The sequence below is a fragment of the Bombus impatiens genome, unplaced genomic scaffold (assembly GCF_000188095.3).
Source record: "Bombus impatiens unplaced genomic scaffold, BIMP_2.2 scf_0036, whole genome shotgun sequence".
NCBI lineage: Eukaryota > Metazoa > Arthropoda > Insecta > Hymenoptera > Apidae > Bombus > Bombus impatiens.
The window spans coordinates 1,126,384-1,150,025 of NT_176455.1; the positions used below are offsets into that span (position 1 = coordinate 1,126,384).

Here is a 23,642-nt window from a genome sequence, read left to right on the forward strand (position 1 = left end):
GTGTGCATATGTGTGGAAAATCCATATTTTTATGAATCCAATGAACATTCATATCTTTCATATTTATAAACACTCGAGAAATTCATATTTTTGTGGATACAGTAAATATAAGAAGAAGGTGGATATCGACTTTTGACTAATATAATTAGTACAGTGTGCATATGTGTGGAAAATCCATATTTTTATGAATCCAATGAACATTCACATCTTTCATATTTATAAACACTCGAGAAATTCATATTTTTGTGGATATAGTAAATATAACAAGAAGGTGGATATCGATTCTTGACTAATATAATTAGTACAGTGTGCATATTTATGCGAAATTCATATTTTTCACATTTATAAATAGTCGAAAAATTCATACTTTTGTGGATATTATAAATATAAGAAGAAGGTGGATATCGACGACTCTTTATGCGAAATTCATATTTTTATAAGAATAATCGAAGAAACGAGGCTTAGGTAGAAGATCGTTTTATCTATCAAAAATTATACAGAGTGCTATATTTCGGATATTTTGTACATTTTGGCAAATCGTGCGCATTCTGTGTATGTTAAGTTTCCTATACGAACGCATAGAAATCCACGACACAAAAGATTAATTACGATAACGACTGTATAGAAAAATCCTAGAATAGAACGAACAAACAAGAAGATAAATGTATTTACGTAGTCTCATTATTTCAAACTACATATATATATGGTTATGTTAATATTTTCCCGCGATTCTCTATCACATTAGATAAACTGTAATTCCACCTTATCTACAACGTATCATTGTACAAATAGCAATTAATCGATTTAATTTAATTAAAAAATTGATTTGTCGATTAATCGACTTTCTATTTGCCAAAAGAGACGCGTGTTTCCCTACGTGAGTACAAAGTATGCGAACATACGACGCCGCAATTCGTTGCTCGAATGGTTCGAAGTTACGAGAGCGGATCCACGCTCGGATCGTTTTCGCATGAATTCTTGTAAGAAGCCGATTTTCCGCTTGGCAGTCCACGACAACAATTTCTTTCGAATCAACTACCATTTTTGTCCCTTTCATTGATCGTTCGATCGTTTACTGTTCACGCAAATCTTATCGATATTGAAGTAGTTTGTAGATATACATGTAAGTAGTTCTATCGACTCATTCAGCAATCGCAGCATTTATTGCGCTTGCAATATCTTGTGAACCTTTTGCGACATGGATTTTTCAAATATTTTCTCTATATTCGACGTTTCATTGCACTCGCGTTTGAAAAGTTCTTCGATAAGACCAATGGGTAACGAGAATTATTTTAGATAGTATTATTCTTATTGGCAATCTGTACGTAATAGAGTATTTACAATAATATTTAGTACATGAAACCCATCATTTACATTCAAAATTCTTCAGTCACGTTGATGAAAATATAAAAATTCGTAAAAATCCATAGCGAATATAGAACAAACATTGTCACAGATAAAGTGTGCAGGTGCAGTATATTATTCTACAATTAAATGCTATAGTGGATTTCATATTAATACTAATACTAACGCAATATTAATATACTTGATAGTATACTCAATAATAAATAATATATACCATACAAAAAGGCAAAATAAATAATTCTAAACAATATACTTGATAGTACTTAAATATTACAATATATACACAATAATATATAACAATATAATAAATAATACAATACGTTGCACGTTATACTTAGAATATATTAACATACTTATATAGTAGTATACAGTATAATAGTGTATTAATATAGCAATATATTTTAAGTATAACGCATATCAATTAATATACCTATATATAATAGTGTATTAAAATATATCTTAATCAGATTACACAGAATTCGTGGCAATGGTCGCGCTAACCGAAAGTTCTGAGATTTAAAATTCCTTCAAGGAAACGCTGTCTCATCAGCAACCACGAAGCGTGTGTTAATCGATACACGTTTCCTTGGCTTCTTTTAGCCAAATGGAGTAAGAGATTGAGAGCCACTGAGACCGCTGGCAAATAAATAGATCACCGACGAAGCTCCTTCGATTGTCAATGCTCTTCAGAATTGGATGAAGAACGATAGCAGGAAGGAAGGAAGGAAGAGAGGGAGGAAGAGGTGAAGTAATGCATTACTGGCAAAGAAGAGGCGGAAAGAGGTGAAACGAGTATGGTAGACGACACGATGTCAGGTCGGTTGGACGATGACGAACGCTCGCTATCAACTTCCTGCTAGAATTGATATAGATGCGCGGGCCCTCTGTTCCTACTACGTTAAACGCGACGAAAGGGTCGTTGATCCGGATAGTTCAGCAAGTTATCGCCTTTTTTTCCCCAACGATCGACGCTGTGTTTCGCGTGGGAATTCCTGAAATGTCGGATCCGATGGAAACGCCGACGAGTTATGAAAAAAAAAAAAGGACGGGATTTTTCTGGCCAATTCGAGATCAATCGAAAGGCGAAACAGGTAGAGATTGATATCGTCGCGATGAAAATTGAGGAAAAACCGTCGAGTTGACGAACGCACTGTATCGTTTCTGGAATTTCGGCTTTTGAAATTTCTCGAAGCCTAACGTTGTGTTAGATAATACATTCTGTTTGTTTAAGTATTCTTAAGTATTCTTAAGTATTCTTTCCTTCCTGGAAAGTTATAATAATCGATGAAAATTGAGGTAAAATTGTTCGGTTAAAGAACGTACTTATTGGATTTTTTAAGATTTTTCGGAGTACAATGGAATAAATCGATTGTCGGGAACGTTAAGAATACAAGAATCTTGTAGTAACAGAGAAAATAATGGAAATGCATGTATAAAATGTAATGAATGTAATGGAATGAATCGATTAACAAGAATCTCAAAAATATGTGCTCCGAGAAATCCAATAATATTTGAGTAACAGAGACAATAATAATAATAATACGACCGTGTTTTCCTTTCACTTTTCGGAGAATATAGCTTCTCATCGGTCAAACACGTAAATACAGGGGTCTATAAAATCCTTGGTGATAAATATAACTGGAGTGAATGAGCTTATTGATAACAGAAGATCACAGGATGTTCCTCTCTTGTAAAAGCAATCTCGGAATCTCTCATAACAACATAAACTCAACCAGAAGAAAAATGTCTTTTCGGAGTACACTTGTGTTTTCAAAAGAAATTACGCGTTTACACTGCAAGATAGGATTATACGTTCGATGTAATTTTTAGCGTTTTTCAATGATTTATTGCTAGGACTATACTTTGAAACTGAGTTTTGTATTACATGCCTGTGTGTATTATAGCTAGGCTACGAATTTTTATACATTTATTGCTGCAGCTATTTGTTCTTTTTCGTTCAACAACTCATCGCATAAAAATTCGGAAAATATACGCTACGAAATAAAGTACGTTTTGTACTATTTGTACGTACAATTAATTGCCGTTATTTGCAAGTAATTTTATGTTATAGTAATTTAAAGATGCAGCAATATATTCAAAATAAGGTACAATACGTAAATCGAGTTGCACAAAACAATTCATATCTACCTTTACTTATAAATCACACAAATCTCCATAAAACTAAATAAACTTACAATATTACCCAGCAGTGTATTCTATACCCTATCCACGGTGTACTTAAGCACAAAAATCCACTAACAACCTTCCACGTTATAATATACCCAAACCTATATCGAATTATCCTTAAAATCTCGACAGATCTCGAGAATGAATCCAATTTAATTTCATCTAGCATGGAATTACACAATTGTAATATTTTTTCTGACAGCGATCTGTTTACCAACAAGCAGCCGGCCATTTTCGAGCGCGCGGTACAGGGCGTAACCAAAGCCGCGTAAAACCTGTCCCTAGCCCTATAACCTATAACCTATAAAACCATATAAACCATTGCAACAAAATTCTCCAACGATGTTATCACTCACCCTCGGGATAGGCTTGCTTGCTTTGCACGAAGTCGATGAACATGTTGGTCACGTTGTACAGCTGGCCCATGCCCTTGGGGTTGAAATACGTGGTGGCGTTGTAGAGCAGCCCGGTCGTGTTCGTTCTCGTATAGTTGATACCCTGCGATGCCATGATCCCGTTCAGCTGCCGGTCCAGATCCTCGCTGATCACCCGCATCCGATTGGTCAGTGTCTCCTGGCAGTTAACTGGACACGACACCAGAAGAACAGAGAGCAGACCGAAAACCGCGAATCCATAATGCACCACGGCACTCGGCCGAAAACCACCGAACAGTACGAAAAACATGACAGCGACTTGCGCCAGGGACGCGTCGCTACGAACTGATGCCTCGGCTCGTCTCGCAGGCACGCGGAACCGAACCATCCCCACTCCTCCGCCACACTCGAGCCGAAGCAAAGCTTCGTACGTAGTTCGTGTCCGCTCGTTCCTATCGTTCAACGACCCGTGGCGTATTTTCTTTACCTTTTTTATATTTATGTACTCTCTTTATCGATGATTTCGCATTGTAATAATTGTAGTCTTGTGTAGTAATTTCTATGTAATAAATATGTATAATGAGTGTTTTGTAAGAAATATTTGATGTCTTTTTTTCCTGTAATAAAAAGTTCCTTTGACATGCCTGATCCATTTGTTCTTAGCTTTTACTGTTAACGCATCGTCGCGCATTTTTTTATTTCCTTTATATATTTTTATCGCCTACCTTCTATTGCTTTTTGTATAATAATTATAGATAATAAATATTTTATGTTCCCAACTTTTACTGTTCACTCTCGCGAATTTTCTGTATCTTCTTTAAATTTTTTTTCATCGGTAACTTTGTATCGCTTTCTGCATAATAATTATGTATAAAGAATATTTTATAAGGAATACTTGTTTTCAGATTTTACTGTTGAAAAGGAGTGTATGATGATAATTTAGATTTGTAACCTACTTTGGCACTGTTCTTATTGATATAATGTTAAATGTAATTTGAAGAATGCCATTTGAGTATTTTTAAATTCTGGAGCAACGTGATAGAGGTTCTTTTACCGGTTATAAGGATTGATTTTCGCGGTCTCACGCGATTGGTGGAGGCTCGATAGTCTGGTGAACGGACCAATCAGAGGGCGTGACTTTTCCCGCAAGTTTGAAACACGCGTCCTTGTTCCTGAAGCGCGAAAGATTGTGTTTTAATTAATTGTAGTGTCATGGGCATGATAGAAGGATTGTTTTTCTGCGGTAATTGCAAAGACAAAAGGAGGAGCAACGGCAAATTAACGTGAGAATCGTGGCGAAAGATGCATGATGTTTCTTACGTCATTTAATTGACTTGATGCAACTTTCCAGAAGAGCTTTACTTAAAAGAATCTTGTGTTGACACTGCACTGAAACATCTTGTATTCAGCAAAGTAAATTCATAATTAATATGAAATTAATTTCAAAAAATTTCTTTCACTTCATGAACCATCTTTTTCCATTCCAGTAATTTTAAATACATATTCTGTGACGTAAAATAAATATTACACAATTTTATAATTCTTGTCGACTAATTCAGTCTGAATTTCCTGAATATTTTTCTGTGTTTGATAAGTGATCAATCTATTCAATTTGCCTTCGAATAATTTAACTTGTTGTATAATCGTTCGATAATGCACTTAAAAGATAAGCACCGCGAATTTGTTTCGTGCAGAAACCAGTTGGCACAAAGTGTTACGAAAAGTTATCATGGCAATTAAAGACGTTCAATTTCGAGTCGTTGATAAGCACCGTTGACACGTTTATGATCTATAGATTTCATATTTGGATTGAATATCGTTAGCTGATATTTAGAATCACTTTGCTCCATAGATTCTAATCTTTAATATGATCGGTATACACTGCTTATCACAAATATTAGAACACATACTCGTTGCATTTTTATACTTTACACGTATTTTTCTAATAAATTTTATTTTATCTAGTATTTCGCACATAGTGCGAATAGAATGACACATTTATAATAAAATAACTAGAAAATGAAAGCAGTGAAAAATATTCAATTCGTAATACATACTGATAAGTGACCTAATACTTATTTATATCTGCCAGTGTATGTAACCTATATTAAACCGGAATTTCACGTTCTGCATTTATCGAAAAAAAAAAAGATTTTCCATGAGATGTCGAAGAAGCAGAATGTTGGAAACGGGTGTAGCTGCAATTGGCTGTTTTCATTGGTGCCAATCCATACCAGTCTGGCCAAGCTTTCACGAAGAGATCCACTTTTGTGGACTAGTTTAATCGAACAACCAAAAAAGAGAAATAAAGAAAAGGGAAAGAAGTCGTGGAAAAGGTCATTCCCTGTAATTAAGAAGAAAGTCTCGCGGAATTGGCAAATCGAGTCCGGTAACAACTGCTTTTAAGCAAGCCATTTGTCGCGTGAAACGATTGCTGGAAATGTTATTTCAATTTTTATGCAGACCTTTTTATTGTTACCGAGTATAAAGAGTGACGTTTTATTGCATATCGTAACGGTGTTGCAATAAAGTACAGCGCGAACGATTGAAACGAGTCGCTTCGGACGAACTGGTTTGGCCAAACTCCGAGTTTCTATCGCTTCTCATCATCGAGCCCGGTTAACACGTAGCAAACCGCAGAAACAGCGGATCCAGGTCGTGACATCGAAAACTGCATTTCGATCGACTGTTGCCTCTGCTCTCTGATGACCCGAAAACCATCGCCTAGCGATCACTTAGATCGAGCATCTGTTTTTCCGCAATATACGACCAGAATCGCCACTTATTCTTGGAAGAGGAAAAAAATTTTTATGGAGATGAGAATATATTCTTTTGTTTTATGAGCTCTACGATTTGTCTTATTCAATCTTAGAATCTTTAATTTCGTGGTAATTGGAATTTAGAATATTTAATTTTATACAATTAGAATATAAAATTTTTAACTTTGTGGGAACTGCAACTCGCAATATTTAATTTTGTGAGAATTGAAATTAAAAATTTTCAATTTTATGGGAATCAAAGTTTAGAATATTTACTATACCTGTTTATTACGGAAACTGAAGTTTAGAATACTGAGAATATCTAGTTTAGAATTAATCGGTAGTATATTTGATTTTATACTAGTCAGAACGAAAAATTCCGAATTTTGTAAAAATTGGAATTCTTCCATGCAACGTATCAATCTATTCTTTTCGAAGAAAACGTCTTGATCGTCGATATTAATATTATAAACCCATTGACTCTTTTGTTAACGGTTACTTCAGGAATCTGCAATATTTTATGTGCACGTTGGGGAATCAGAAAATATTGATTTTTTGTTTCCCCATCGACGAAGGAAATTCCAACTTTGCACTCCGCTAAGATTCAGTAAAAGTATGGAATGTATCTTCCAGGAAGGTTTATAATTTATAGCAGTGAGTACCAGACTGTTCAAAGTAAGAACTTTCCAAGCGGGGCTTACAAGTTGAATAGCCATTGAGGCAGCCTTCGACGTTTCATTTAATGGCATGTTAAAGACCGAATTTTCTTCGAGATGCGAAACACCGGCTCTACTCTTCGGGAGTATCGTAGCTGGTGAGCTTTATTTGCCGCCAGTTTCCTGAAACTTCTATCTCTAACGAACAACCATGAAATTCCTTCGGATCTGCAGAAAGCTTCGATTAAATTAAATTTAATACTAAATTTCTGATTTGTACCTAAATATGCAATAGATGACTGGTGAATCTGCTCCTGTAATACATGAATGATTGAAGTTAAGACACGATGATAATAAATGTAAAATGGATTTTGATTTAATCGAACGATTTAATTTTACTTCGAACAACGTCAAAATTGCGGATGATTCCTTGTTAGAAACGTTTTCAATATCTAAAATCGTACGAGAACAAAGTCATTCAATTACCTAAAGAACGCTGTTATTCCATCAGTATGCGTCACTATTAGTTCTCGTAATCGAGATTCTACCGTGTAGGCAATTGTTAAAAGCACTTTCGTGTTTCCATTCATATAGAAACTAGAAGGTTTAAAATCTACTATTTTAACGAGTTTCGTAGTTCCAACGGCGATCTATTCGAACTGAACTTTCGTCAAAATCACTCGCCACTTTGGACTAATATAAAAACCAAAAAAAAAAGAGAGAGAGAAAAAGTGAAATCCATCGCTCTAGCGGCTATCGATTCGAATTAAAGAAAAAAAGCGTTTTAACGAAATTGTTTGCATACTTTAACGAATATATGAAAAACCAAAGATCTGAAATCCACTGTGTTTAGCCGTACCATTGATCGATCGATGTTCAATTTCCAATGACTGTCACAGTTGAACGTGGAGGAAAATAACGTTTTGATCGAATTTAATAATCATCATCTACAATTTAAGCGTGTTTTACAATCGAAAAAAAGAAGACGAATGTAGGCTAATTCGATTCGCTTATTAAATCGACGCTGATCAAGTACCATAATTTCATAATACTATACCGGTGTTAATTGAGAAACGACGGCGGTGTCGACCGATACTATTCGAAGAGAATGCTTCGTTACTCTAAAGAACGGTTCGTTAGGATGAAACATAGGGAGGTTGCTAAAGGTGTAATTAAAATTACTGGTGTAGAGAGGCGGCATATGAAACGCAGTGACACGGGAACTGCATCTGAAAATAGTCCGGAGTAGTTCCAGGCGGCGCATTGAGACGGTTTAAAATTGGCATAAAAGTAGGCTACACATTCCATCCGACCCTTGAGAAACGTTCTAAGCGCATGCAATCATTGTGCAATACTCCCTCGTCGTGTGTATTATTCCTCTACATAAATAACGCGCGTCTCGCACGACTATCAACGTCTAATGATCATTAACCCATTAAGGATAAACAGTGTAGTAATCTAAATTAAAAGATAAAACTATCGTCGTTTCATCAAGATACAAAAAATATGTTAGAATAATAAATATTATAGAATAATATTACACAAGCCCGCCATAAATTATAGACACGAAATGAACTTCTATAATTCAGAGAAAAGAAGCTAGTTCATCATAGTGCTGCAAAATAGTCCAATTGTATCATCAAATCAAACTGTATAAAATTGAGATGAGATGAATTAATATCGTAACATTTAGAATGAGATACAACGTTTTTAAGTGGAAGAGGAGATAGTAGCAAGAAAGCTTTTCTGCAAATTTATAGGATATTTTTGAGGATCCACAATACGGATTCAATAGAGTTTTACAACTTTCTTGTTGGAATTGACTAAAATACGAAATTATAAATGAAATGTTGATCCTCAATGGATTGAATGCCGGCACTTACAAGCTAAATTAAAAGCCATCGATCATTTCACGCAGTGAAGATCATTCTAAAAGAACAATAAATACTAACGTTGCGAACGATCTACGTCTAGAATTAAATTAATTACACGTTCTCTAATTCGCGAGAATTACGCAGTGGCGAACCAAGTGGAACGACCGTTCAGCGAATGTAAAAATGAAGATAGGAAGAGGACTTATTGTTACATGGCGTAATTTCTCAGCTTCATAGGTTTTGGTAGTTCCTTGGCGGCGCTGGTTTTGTCTGATGGGATTTTTGGCATCTCCAAAGCTGACGGTAGGCTGGTGTCCTCATGTGGGTTCAGCCAATGACTCGTTCTGAAATCACGAGAAAAATGTAAATCGTGTTCTTCTAATTTTATGAGCCAACGCTTCGATGAATCGTTGAATTACGTCGAAGAGGAGTTTCGTTCGTATTTCATAAAATCTTCAAAATTCTATGAAATTCCGGACTGTAATTTTGAACGAAGTATTATAAAGATAAGAGGGATTACAGAGATTCAATTACGTTACTTCGCACTATTCTATCGATCACCTCGATGCATCGAGAAGAGACCTTGTTCATATGCCGGAGTATCTGAAAAATTGGTAAGAAACTCGAACTGCAATTTCGAAACCCATTTGATGATCCAAGACGTTTCCAAAGTATGAAAAATTGAAACTGTGTTACATTGCTCTATCAAAAAGGGAACAGGGAAGTGAGAAAACCTTGTAAAATCACACGCGCAAGCACCTACAATAAATGTTCGTTATCTTCTATCTACACCGATTAAGATAAGAATCTTACGAAGCGGTGACAATAGAGAGAATTTTGCGAGCATTTTGTCGACTGTAAATAGCCGTTATCGTAGTAGGAAGACAACATATGCAAAGACAATAAAATGTATACCTGTAGCTTGGCGGAATTTCAGTCTCTTCTGAGAAAGCATCGCCGAGACCGTAATCCACATCATCGCTTGTTGTGCTATTGGACGATTCATTTCTCGTCTGACTCATTGTCTTTACGTCTGTATTGTTGCCATTTCCATCGATAAGCTGATTCCTCACGGAAGCCACGATAAGAGTATCATCGATCGACACCTCGTCGCTCGTTGATTTATGTCTCTGTTCAGCGTTATACGCTGGCTGATCCTCCATCTTATCTGGATACCGATGTAGCACGTTCTTCTCGTAATAATACTGCCCAGGCCTTTTCGCTCTGTCGTTGGCTATTTGGGTATTCAACGGTCTTGGAACTTCACTGGTAACTCGATTCTCGAGTCTGTCGACCTCGTTTCCGCTTTGACTCGCCGTGATAATCGTCACGCTGTGAATTTTCGACGGTTTAGGTTGCACATTCTGATAAGAGTTCTCGGGTTTACTCGTCTGATAATCGCTAACATGCTGCGCTGGTCTGTAAACAGGAGTCGAGTGAGTCGCTATATTATAATCGTTCTGATTGGCAGGCCAGCTACTGAACTCTTTATTATATTCGTTATTCGAAATTGGTCTTGCAGAGGAACTTAAATAGAAAGCGTTAGAGTGGACTGTGGTTCCTTGGTCGTTTAAGCCTGCGGTAGGTCTGCCAGGGAAATCAATTTGATAACTTGATCCATAACTACTCTGTATTGGCTTCCTATTTGGTTCTTGATAAGGTCTATAGTGCGGATCATTTACTACTGTATCCTCAGTCTTCTTATCAGAAGAGATGGTAGACCACGTGGTATATCTATTTTCGAAATCTTTTACGTAATCATGTTGGCTATTTGCAGGTTTGATGTACGTATCTTCAGAATCTTTTAGATAACTCTGTGGGTGGTTCGAAGTTTGTGCATAGCTCTGTAAATTACCAGAATCTGTTTGACCGACCAAAACCACAGGCTTATATTGCAATTTCTGCCAAATACTGATTCCATGTCCTTGATTATTGTGCTCCGGAGAATCATAAACAGGCTTGGCCGATGGTTGACTCTGATACTGTGAATTAGGCCACGAATTCAATTCAGGTCCATGATCATGTGGCTTATAATTAGCAACATGTGCGTCTACATCTTGAGGTCTCTGAGTAGAACTGTAAACTGGTTTGGACGATGGTTGACTTTGATACTGTGAATTAGGCCACGAGCTTGGTTTAGATCCATGGTCCTGAGGTTTATAATTTGTGATATATGCGTCCACATCTTGAGGTCTCTGAGTAGAACTGTAAACTGGTTTGGACGATGGTTGACTTTGATACTGTGAATTAGGCCACGAGCTTGGTTTAGATCCATGGTCCTGAGGTTTATAATTTGTGATATATGCGTCCACATCTTGAGGTCTCTGAGTAGAACTGTAAACTGGTTTGGACGATGGTTGACTTTGATACTGTGAATTAGGCCACGAGCTTGGTTTAGATCCATGGTCCTGAGGTTTATAATTTGTAATATATGCGTCCACATCTTCAGGTCTCTGAGTAGAACTGTAAACTGGTTTGGACGATGGTTGACTCTGATATTGTAAATTAGTCCACGAGCTTGGTTTAGATCCATGGTCCTGAGTTTTATAATTTGTAATATAAGCATCCACATCTTGAGAAGGTTTCTGAGTAGTCAATTTTTGGAAGTTGGTATAATAAGTGTACAAAGTTGGTCTTGGACTGGTTCCAGGGAAACTATCAAACACAACATCGCTAGAGTAGCTAGGTCTATATCCTTGGCTCAAAGGATTAGGATTATTGGGATCACTGAAAGCATATGGAACATAAGGGTAAGCAGGATTTCCTAGAGGATGCGCTATTATCACAGGTTTTGCTGGAAGATAAGTTGGAATAGGCATAGATCCTTCAGAAACTGGTCTCTGTTGTACTTCCTGGACCAACGAGGGATTCACTTTTATATTGGACCCATAGATAGCATCATTCACAAAGACAGGCGAATTAATTGCATTATTTTGTACAACTATGGTTAGATTATCTGCAGGACCAAAAGGCTTCTTCACGACAATCCTGTTCTGCTGTTGAACGCTTGTTTTTGCAGGGTTTAAGTTATGAGAATATAAATCTGTAGATTTTGAAGTGGTTGCACTGACTGAAGCGTACTTCTTTATTTTATCAATGATACCTTCTCTTCTAAATTTTGGACCTCTCTCTGCCCATGATTCTAAATTCAATTGTCCAATAATAGAATCGTTGCAAGGCCTACGTTGATTCTTCAGAGTATCCTGTGTCAAGAACACAAATGGTTGTATAGTCTCTATACTATCCATAGTTGAGCAAAGAACTTGAGCTAGAGTGACTCTCCTGATTTGTTGGAGCTGTCCAGGTGTGAAACTGCCTTCCTGCTTTGAATTCTCATACCAGAATCTGTCTCCTCTACGTATATTATTAAACTGCTGGCCAATTATACAAGCAAACGTGGGTCCAACTAAACCGCTCTTCACTGATTTCTCTGCAAGTCCTCCAGTGAATAAATCAATATCTTCGACAGACGAGTAGACTAATTTGAACTTTCTAGCCGTGGATGGTGGCATAACTCTCTCTAAATCGTCAAAGTTTTTTATCGGCGATAGAGCACAGGGCTCTCGCCATCGTACATATGGGGGAATTCCATGATCTCTGCCTCGTTGGATGTTGATCGAAGCTAGATCCATTCCAAAGGGAAATCTTGGAGTTTGAAACAGATGGTTGGTTAACTCTTCGCTTATGTGCTCGTCTCTTCTTTGGGCGTTTTGATTGATCAGACCAAGAAGAAGACGATCCACTGAGCCGGCTGTTTCCAGGTTTGCTGGATTCATGAACTCGTTGTGGATGGAAACATCTGTAAATTGAAGAAATTATGAAACTTTTGGTACTTTATGTTATATCGTGATTTTCTAGCATTCTAATGTAGCAATTTTTATATTTTAATTAGGAAATTCCTTGTACATTGTATTTCTTGATAGAAGATTTTCCAAGATAGAATACTGACTGTTGAAAATTGGCTGATGATCGCTGTTAAATCGGACGAAGCTCTGTTGAACCAGAGAATGACCAAAGCGATAGGCAGCCGTAGAAAACGCATTCGCGACAGTTGGTTTCACTGTTGGGTCGTAACCTTCGTAATAGCCTTTCTTTAAGAGTTCGAGGTCGAATATTTTCATCACGTCTTGACCTGGAATGTTTCGATCACCGTTACTTCTATCTCTACATCCTTTTTCAACTATGCTCAATTCTGATATCCGATAATAACTAACCGATCAAGTTCCTTATATTCGATAATAGCCGATTAACATTGAAACTATCAAACGATAAATAGGACATTTTAATCATGAAGAAAATCCTCGTCACAACCATCATTGCGAAGAGTTCTCTTATGGATTTATTATTTGACGATGCATAAATAACATTAGAAAATTTTCTTCGAAAATAACAAAACTATATTTCGATGTTAATTCTTGGCGGAGTTAGCCAATCGTCGTAGTGTTATAGATATCAGAAGAACCAGAATCGTTCGAGTAATTCGATTTCCACTTGAACGTTCAATTTACCAAGAACAATAGGTAGGAATTCTCTGTAGGTGATGTGCTGGACAATGGACGCGACGATTCTCCGGGATTCTTGAAATAGTTTCTCGTCGCTCCAATGAGCATTCAACGCGGCAAGTTTCGTCGCGATTCTATTGTGAAGCCTCAAAAACGCTACGTGAAGAGACGTGAGGGCAGGTTGCTCGCCGAGACGACCATCGCCAGCTTTGAAGCAATTCGTGGATAATGATCCGCGTCTACAGAGATCGGCATCGAGTTTAGGTAGCACCGGTCTCTGCGACTGAATCCTCCCATATTGCAATAAACCTGTGAACATAATATTACATGTAAAAATATTACATATTAATCGAAGTTAAGAAACTTATTCTTAGTGGGTATTTTTAAGATTGATATAAATAAAAATTTTCAAAATGAACGAGATGAAATTATTTTCTACAAATACTAATTGAACAAGCTTAACATTAAACTTATTCTGATCTTCTTCAAAGTTTTAATTCACTTTCGTTGCTTGATTTAAAAAAAAAGGAAAAAAAGGGCGAGAAAAATTGTACCCGTGAATTTAAGGAAACGAATTATTAAATTAATTAATTAAATATAATTAAAAATACACAACACTGGTCCTCTTTTAAAATTTTAATTCGCTTTGGGTGCCTTAGGCTTCTTCCAAATTTTATAATATAAAATATAAAAGGAAAAAAAAATATATATATATAAAGTATCGTTCTTGAGTGAATTTTTAGATAAATTAAATTTATAATAAAGTCTCACCATTCCGAAATAATCGTAAGGAGTCTGTTTGAAAGGCGCTGTTGCTGTATACCACAGAAGCATCTAGATAACTTGTCACCTGTGATAATTGCTCTCTGGGGCCAAATTCACAATCTTCTTTCGGTGCTGAGCCGCTTCGAACGAACTCTAAACATTTAACATCCAAAGGACCGAAGAAATTATCGTGTTTGCTTACTGATATTGGCAAACATTCTGGATGCTGTGGAGATATATTTTACTCTTAGAAAAATCAATTAATAAGTGGTGGAGGATCGAGTTATAAGTGCAATTATGTACCATGAATTCCGGTGGTTGGAAACCGGATCCGAATTTCAGACAACATTGTGGTATAGAGCCATTAAATCCTCTGCCTTGCCCGGTGGCTAAAGGGAGCACATGAGATGAGAAAATTTCTATCTTGATGGTTCCAATATTGTTTAGTAATTCTGACTAGGAAAATTGGATATTAAATTTATGGAAATCTATAATTACGTTTCGATTGACAGAGTTCTAGTTTCCTTCTGCATGTTCGCTGATTATCGTTTTTTGATTTAAATAGATTCTCAAATTGATTTCCTAAAACGTTTTAAATAAAGTCACATTGGAAAAATGGAACGTTAAATTTATGTATTTGGTTTCCTCTCAAGTTTCAAGTCCTTATCATTCTTTGATTTACACGAATATTATTAGGTAAAATTGTAGAACTTTTTAAGGAAGTCTTGTGGAAACGTAATTATAATTAATCGTACGGAACTATCATTCTCAAAAATTGCTGAAAATTCCCACCTGTTAAATCATGATCGACAAACTGTCCCCACTGCATGAGCATATGAGTAACAGCTTCCAAGGGGACATCTTTGTTCTCGTGAATCACCGTGGTCACTAGTCTTGCGCTAGGAAGTGGTCTTCCTGTCACCGATTTCCTGATACTCTGAATGCCATCATCGTAAACCGAAGGCAGGAACCTGACGAACATCCATCAAATTCATTATCTTTCCCTAGTCAAATTAATCCTGAAGCTTAGATTATTCGTTCAATTAAAGTCACTGCATTTATATACCACAGGCAGGAAACACGATATTCGCAGACCCAATTTTCTTCATTCCCTAATTTTTGTACTAGTTTACAGCCAGAAGAGAATATCGCTAATTGCGATGAAGATGCAACTCTTTTAGAAATAGTCGATAAACTTATGAAATTTCGTGACAAGCCAATGGCATCTTCGAAACGTCCAGGAAAGTGACAAACATCAAGTAAGAAGAGAGAAATTAATATAAATTACTAATGAATATAACATAAATTACCAAACAATTTTGTATAATAATATATAATCTGTACAATGATATATCTGTACAAATATACAATAATCTGTACATATGATGAGTGATATAATTGACAATTTTATGTTATTTTGTATTAGATATAGATATAAAACTGCCAATAGTATATACACTATACATATATATTCCAAATAATAATATAAAAAGAGAAGTAGGGATGTGGTACGTTATACAAAAAGAAGTCGAAAATATAGAATAAAAATTTTGTTTTTTTTAATTTTTCCATCGAGACAACGATCTACATTGAAATCCGTTATAACGTACCGCACGCGTACCGAGCGAAAATTCAAAGTCAATTTTCTCGAAAATAAAACCTCAAACGAAAAATTTTTATTCTATATTTTCGACTTCCTTTTTCGCGTAGAATTTCCGCTTGTACCACCAGTTACCAACCACCCTGTATATTTCATGTCTTATAGAAGAACAATCCTAAAATACAACGATGTAAAATAGATTGATACAGCAACGTATAATAGCCAATCAATTTTATATCATTGTATTTTAGGATTGCTCGTCAATGAAACACGAAAGGATATAATTTATAACGTTCCTACTTCTTTTTACTACTATTACTCCCGTGATTTTCATTTAGTGAATTACCTTTGCATAGTGGACATGGCGGAGCCCCACCATAGATGATGCAGGTTATTGCAGCTTCCATCAGACGTTCTGTATCTCAAACTGGCCGCCGGACAGTTGGGAACTCCTCTGTTTGGGCAGCCACGTTGAAGTGGATTGCTTTGACTGCGACGAGACAGAAGCGAGTCTGCCGGAGTATTTGGGAATCTTGAGCAAACGAGTCGTCGAAATTTCGAGATTAAATAAGAGTGCAAAGTTGCGGAAGGCAAGATGTAAAATACGGTGTTCTTACTTTCTTCTGAACAACGTGGTGCCCTGAAGAACCGCGTATCCGTACTTGGCGAGGAACCTTGCTTCTTCTGTTTGTTCGTTAAAAACTGCCACGTGCCTCGCAGGATTGTCCGAGTCCAGGTAAAGACCTGTTCAAGTTGTATTTAAAGATCAACTTTGTACCTTTTAATTAGGCAATTAGATGTTGTCGATCGTTGTTTGTATAGTTTGTGGGTTTGATTTGTGTTTATATGGCGATTTTATTAGAACTGACATTTATACAGCGTGTTTCACTTTTCCTGCAAATTTTTTTTTAGATAGGGCATAGATGAAGAAATTGTGAGAATTGTATGAGAAACATAAGAGTAAATGTGAAAGTAGAGTTTGGAACATTTTGCAACGACCTCTATTATTTAAATTAATAATTGTGTTTTAATTATTATACAGAGGTTGGACAAATAATGGAGACACTTCATATACGTCATATACTTATACATAACATAAAGGGATATACATACATATACATGATAAAGACATATAAGAGTTGTTTTCATTATTTTGTTCAACTATATATTGAAAATATTATATATTAACTGCATATTGTATATATATATAATAATAAAACGCATATAACTAAAACAATATATATTATGTAAATAATATTGTATATATATATTAACTGTATATTGTATATATATAATAAAAATGAATATAACTAAAACTTTCAGTAATAGTTAATATTCAAATCAATAATTTTCTTTCTAACAATATTTAATACCAACAATTCGTCCAATTATCTCTAACATTCCTAATTTCCATAAATTTCATGAATAAACTATCTCTCTTGCACCCTCGAAAAATCTTCCCAATTATTGTCGAATCTTTTTAAAATCTCGTGCAAGAATTATGCCTTTTTAAATGAAAAAGCGATTGTTCAAGAACTATGAAAAATCTCACCCATCGAGTAAAGCTTCGGTTCCTTAACAGTATACAGATCCTTCATGGCATCGAGCCCAAAATTAGCCGCCTCCAACAAGTCTTCCTCGTCGGGCTCGGTTTTCCCTTTGTAGCCAGCGTCATAGTTATTTCTTTCTGTCGAAATTACGTCATCCATTCTATTATCCTGCACGGTTGTTCCCAATGAAACTCCTCCCTCGGGATTTCTCTGCGGATAGATTTCCTCGTCCTCTTCTCTGTCTGACGGCGAATTCCACTCTCGGACTCGCTCTTCCAGCTTCGAAAATCGATCCTCGTCGCTCGTACTATCAGTTACGTTTCTCTCAAGACTCGCCGGAACTTCTTGATCGTACAAATCGGCAGATTGTTCCACTCCTTGAAATAATTCTCGCACGTAGAGCAGAATCTGTTCGTATTGACTCAGATTCTCGGGAATAAATAAAGTTTCTATCGCCTCGGAATTATCATCGTCTCGATTGGATCGGTCGTAGAACGTGGATTCGTTTGTTGGTCGAAGAGTCGAAGATACTTTCGCGGAAGATGATCGCAGAGTCTCATGGTTCGTCGCTGACTTCGACAAACCGGAGGAAAGAAGGACGAGGAGGATGCTGGAAAGTAAAATTCAATTGAAATTCGACCCCTGAATGATATTCGAAGAATCATTTGCTTCGTGATATTACAACTTTTTGAAATCTCGTTAGCAACAAAATGTCCTGGTTCTTCGATAGTAAAATTGCGAAGCAATGAGGACACGTGTATACAGGTTACAAGAGATCTATCGCAAACGTATACTTAGTGGAAAGTTAGTACGCAACACGAATAATCTTAGCCTTATACAGTAACTTCAAATGTATGCTGCAACGAATTTTTGCGAAAAGTACATGAAAAGTCTTTAATTGTACTAAGATACAAAATATAATATATAGGTATATTTACAGTATATACATATAAACTGTATAATTAAAGACGTGTCGCAGACAACATTGCAAGTACGAAATATCCAATTTTTAAAGATAGAGAAGAAGTTTTTGCGACTTAAAATTATTTTCAAAATTTCATTTGCCTTGATTATTATACGATCTGAAGCGTACGATAATGCAAATTCGTCACGAAATTTTCTATCTTCTATTTCAATCAATTTTCCCATCTAATCCTACTTTAGAATCCTAACCTACCCCAAACTATCTACTATCCTTCTTTTTGCTAACTATAGTGAAAATTCCGAGAAAACTAAATGTGCCATTTACCTATTTATTCGCAAACGCAGTTAATGCCAATCCTGTTTGTCTTTAAATAACTCGTATAAAAAATACATTTTTTCAACATGTTCTTTTTACTTTTATCACAAAAGTATATTTTAGAACGTTCCCGAGTAAAAATTATTATAAAATCGGTGATATTTAACGTGCATGCGTTCCAGCATCTCTATCTCTTAATGACACTTACATTGTCTTAAGTGGATAAGCGATGTTGGACATATCGGCGATTATCACATTTTAACACTATTAGCAATTATTTACAAACGGAGATAGCTTTTAAATTCTGTACTACAGTGTTCCCATTAGCATTAGGACAGCATTAGCATTAGGACATCACACGATAAAGAAAACAACGTTTGAACATTTTTCCGCTTACAATGTTGTCCACAGGAAATCCTCATTTACTGATTTAATTACCGAATGAACTTCAAAATATTTAGAATTAGATTTTACATGTATCTGTCGTATCAATCTCACGATTAGCCTACCGAGGGTTGATCATACAATTAGTGCCAAAGATGGTCTGGCTACATATTCTTATGTAGCACAGTAGACTTATTAGCACAGTAAACAATTGTCTGTGCTCCGTGTATACTTCCAATAATTATCTCGTGTAAATTTAGGAAATTTTAGCAACATAACCACAATATACGTGTCTCGCGAGATTTCAAAATGTTTCATACAATTTGGACACGGAAAGTTTGTAAAAGTGTACTTTCGCGAACCGTTGAAAATCTTTTTCATCCTTTCGGTAATCTTCGAATGGAATTCATGCGCCACGACGTGAATCCCTGAATAAAATTTCAGGAATTTCACTAGGCGAGATTGGAAACTCTTACGCGAAAATGAAGAAGCTTCCGTATGAATATGTTTCGCTCTTTTATCTACGATCTTCCATTGCAATTGCCACAAAACGTTCCACGACGACGTGATGTTCAGTTTCGCATTTTCTCGGCCGTGACATTAACTTTCTCACGGGATAAATCGCACAAAAGAGCAGAACGTGAATGGTTGTGTTTCTGGCACGCGTTTGAATGCCGTTCGTTGCAGCACGTGCAGCCACCGCATTTGCATTCCATCGCGTTAGCCGCATTTAATTGCACTGATCGCGGTAGACCGATCGACTCCCGATCGACGATACCGGTTGCCCGTTCTGTTCTAAACGGCCTCGTCATTCTCGTCACGGTGAAATCGAACTGGATCATCGATCACCGATGCGTACGTACGCATTCGTAATATGCAAATAACCGTTAGCAGAATTTTTCTAGTCAATTACTCGGCGAGAATACGAGTGAATACAGAATGGTAAACAAGCGAGAAACGAACTTTCTTCGTGGACGAGCAGAGATTTGTCTGTGTGTAGAATACCTTGGCGAGTTTGTAACTTCGCTTGACAGTCGATGGCATCGATGGAATCGAAAGTGACGATTTGATTTTGCAATACGAAGAGTTTATCGGAGTTGGAGCTACTCTATTAGAGTTCGATGAGAAGATTGATATTTGATATTACAGAAATCATAATAGTCTTCTACTTATTGATTGTAATGTTAATACGATGACTGCAATGCGTAAAGCCGATAGTATGTAATCATAGTTTAAACGAAACTGAAATATCTATTTAATCGAATTACAATAAAAAATTATAGTAAATGCGACGAAAATGAAGTATTTACGTTTATAGAAGGAAAATGTAAAAAGTATTTCCGAACGGAGGTGAAAATAAAATATGTCTGTGTTTATGAATAAAAAGGAAATTAGAAAGTGGAGGATAATCAACATTAGACGATGAGGAGAGTATTGAGCAACTGGGGCGTAAAACTTAGAACTGGAAATGACGGAAATATACGACAAGATGTAATCGACGCTAAAGTATAAGAACTACTGAGTAAGTAGTACGTAGTATTGATGGGAATTAATTCAATGGTGAATAACGACGAGGCGAAATTCCAGGTACTATGACCAAGTAACACAAATCTTTATTTGGAATGCGGAGAGATGTAACGGGACCACAGATTGTAAGATGCTGAAGAACATAAAATCATAACATGTTTTCCTTGTTTACTGGATGTAGAAAGGATGTACAGAAAATTTGTTGAATTAACAAGGATAAGGAACATAGACGTTTAAATGGGAAATACACCTAAACGAACCAGAATTTTAGCAAAAGATTGTGAACGAAATATTTCTATGATGAAAATTAGGATATCAAATTAGTTGCAAGGGAATGAAAATATAAAAATATCATAAGATCCTAATTGGGAAAGTGACGATTCTAAAAATCCACTTAATCCTTTTACTACTTTATTACGTTGCTGTAATAGACCATCAATTAGTTGAATAACGAACGTACATATTTGTTTTAAATTATTCCTAATTTTAAAGTATTACGTTTCCTCTACAAAAATACTCTGAAAATACACTACAGCAATACTTCTTTACAAACCAAAAAACAGTGGTTCGTAAACGGAATTAACTACACAACGATGAATTAATGAGGTACAAAGGTACAGAAACTCAGAAAGTGGAAGGACGAATATCAGGAATTAACTAAACAATGTCAATTAATCAGATAGGAAATTTTAAATATCCGAACAAAAATTTAGAAACTCCCAAAGTGCGAAGGATACATATAAAGAAGATTTAAAACTAGCCGTAGAATGATTTAGAATTATTGAGACAGACTGAGATGCAGAAATTGACAGAGTGAGAAAATTCATATTGAGAAGACTTAGAACTAACGAATTTGCTGAACGATCAATCGATTAACGAGACTGGAAGATTCAGATATCCAGATAAAAATCCAGAAACTCACAAAGCTGTAGGATTCATGTCAAGAAGAAGGATCCCTGTGAGGGTGCACTTCGACCTAGATCACGCTTCAACCCTTCCCCGTGGATCGAACAGGCGCGCAGGAGGTGTCCTTCGTGATACGTGGCCTTCTCGAGGACGGTTCACCAAGTACTAAGCCTCGTGGAGGCCGATTGACCGGCTTTTTACTCTTTTTACCAGATCGGCCGGTCGTGCACCTTTTTCTTGGATTTTTACTGTTACTCAGGCTGCCCTCCGGGCCTCACCTCTTTGATTTCGATCGAATGTTTCGCGATATACTGCCGGCAGATCGTGAATCCTCTTTCTCTCTCTCTCTTTCTCTCTCTCTCTCTCCTCCTTGTATTTACACCATAACGATAGCTGTCCGAGTAGAAATGAAACGAAAAGAGAGAAGCATCGAATCCGACTCGGATTAACGCCTCGAGGAGACGTCGTGCCCGATTCCAGTTAGGACAGCCGTTTGCAAAGGAGATCGATACTATGGTAATTCGTGGCTTGTACTATATGCATGGTCTTTAATCTTTCCTCGCGATATGATTGGTTCTTTCGTACGTTCGATTGGCTGACAGGGAATTTTAATGAAGATTTGTCGGAACCAAGGCGAGATCGATAATAGTTGATGAATGATGTTGAGCGGTGTTAGCGGGTGTTGGTGGTTGATCGATGGTAATGGAAGATGGGTTTTGTTAAGATAAGTAAGATTAAGGGTGGAGAGTCTGTGTTACTTTGTTGTTGTTTCTCAAATATTCTTTTTAACATCGCTCGAGGTTTCTGCTCTGTTCTTTCTAAGATGATAGGATCAGCGGATGATTTGAAATCTTTGCTTATCGTCGTTCAAGATATTTTCTATCGTCTTGATAAACAATATCATTCTCTTGATCTTCTGAATCTTTACCTTTACGTTTCCTCCATCCTAATCGAAAACATAATACTTTATCTCGATATATAAACAGTTGATTTCTTATATTGAATTTTTCTTCGTGAGTTAAAAATGTTTAGAAACTAGATTCATCGCCGGAATCTCTATCTTTACGTTACTGCATTCTTCATTAGAAAAAATATATTTTTTATCCCATCGAATAAATGGTAGTATTAATATATTTAATTTTTGTTCATGAAAATCAAATTTCCATTAAGAAAATATTTCTTTCTTGTACAGCTGTCATATGCATATACATGTGTCAATATTCCATTTCCAGAACATAGTAACTAATCATGTTGAATGTGACGTTTTCATGATTTTAATGCACTAAATATCATAAAATAATAATGGAAATGTTGACAGAACGAGTTAGAATTGTTTGGAAAGTGGATGGATTACATGTAAAAAATTCGTCTAATGATTGATTTATATTATTGTTGCTTTGAAAATTAAGTGATACGAACCTTATCAGTGCCTGGCGGCTTTCTCTTGAGCTTGCAAGCTGGCGATCGCCTTGCCAGAGCCATAGAGCACCTTGGCGCGTACCTGTACTCTTCTTGTAGTTGTGCAAGAGCTTCCTGATCCGGAGGAGCCGCTTCCGGACCCGCCACCGGAAGCCGAGCTTAACTGCAGCGTGGTGCCTGCATAATTCGCACCCCTGCAACTCGTACAGCCCTCCGACATTCTGGCTTCCTGAATACCCGTTCGTGTTAAATGCGAATGTCTCTCCTGAACGAAAGTACACCCTACAATCGTTGCAATAGCCAACGAAACTCATCGTTTTATTACAAATTTTATATAATTAATTTTAATAAAATTTGAAACAAACAACGTTTATAGTTTTCATTCTCTAACCTTTCAATTTTCCATCTCAGCAAATTCTTCCGATATTCTGATCTTACATCGATATAATTAATTTTAGGGAAATTTGAAATGGAAATTTGATAGTTTCAATTCTTAACCATTCGATTTTTTCATGTTGTAATTTCGTATACTTG

At 36.3% G+C, this 23,642-nt stretch overlaps 2 protein-coding genes and 1 long non-coding RNA gene across 10 annotated transcripts in view; 1 reads left to right on the forward strand and 2 right to left on the reverse strand.

Moving 5' to 3' along the window:
* The window catches only part of LOC100741085 (prominin-like protein), a 68,386-nt gene extending 64,057 nt beyond the window's left edge, over positions 1-4,329 (reverse strand). For all 8 annotated transcript variants that reach the window (XR_002947302.1, XM_012388677.3, XM_012388680.3 and 5 more), the window contains exon 1: positions 3,909-4,329. Coding sequence is in view for 7 of the 8 variants with exons in the window: in XM_012388677.3 (XP_012244100.2) it covers positions 3,909-4,314 (406 nt within the window). In the remaining variant the exon portion in view is untranslated. The remainder of the gene's footprint in view (positions 1-3,908) is intronic.
* LOC112213413 lies at positions 954-3,348 on the forward strand. Its single transcript, XR_002947309.2, has 2 exons — positions 954-1,469; positions 1,833-3,348. It is a non-coding gene; the product is annotated as an uncharacterized LOC112213413 (long non-coding RNA).
* Positions 4,330-5,956: 1,627 nt separating the features above from the next.
* LOC100744756 lies at positions 5,957-23,642 on the reverse strand. The gene is made up of 11 exons (XM_024369280.2): positions 23,109-23,642; positions 17,635-18,242; positions 16,700-16,826; positions 16,429-16,614; positions 15,275-15,453; positions 14,786-14,871; positions 14,489-14,708; positions 13,724-14,026; positions 13,165-13,347; positions 10,131-13,014; positions 5,957-9,559 (listed from the first exon to the last, which is right to left on the reverse strand). Exons 1-11 carry the CDS (start codon positions 23,420-23,422, stop codon positions 9,424-9,426), a joined length of 5,226 nt encoding a protein of 1,741 aa, XP_024225048.1. The 5' UTR covers positions 23,423-23,642; the 3' UTR covers positions 5,957-9,423.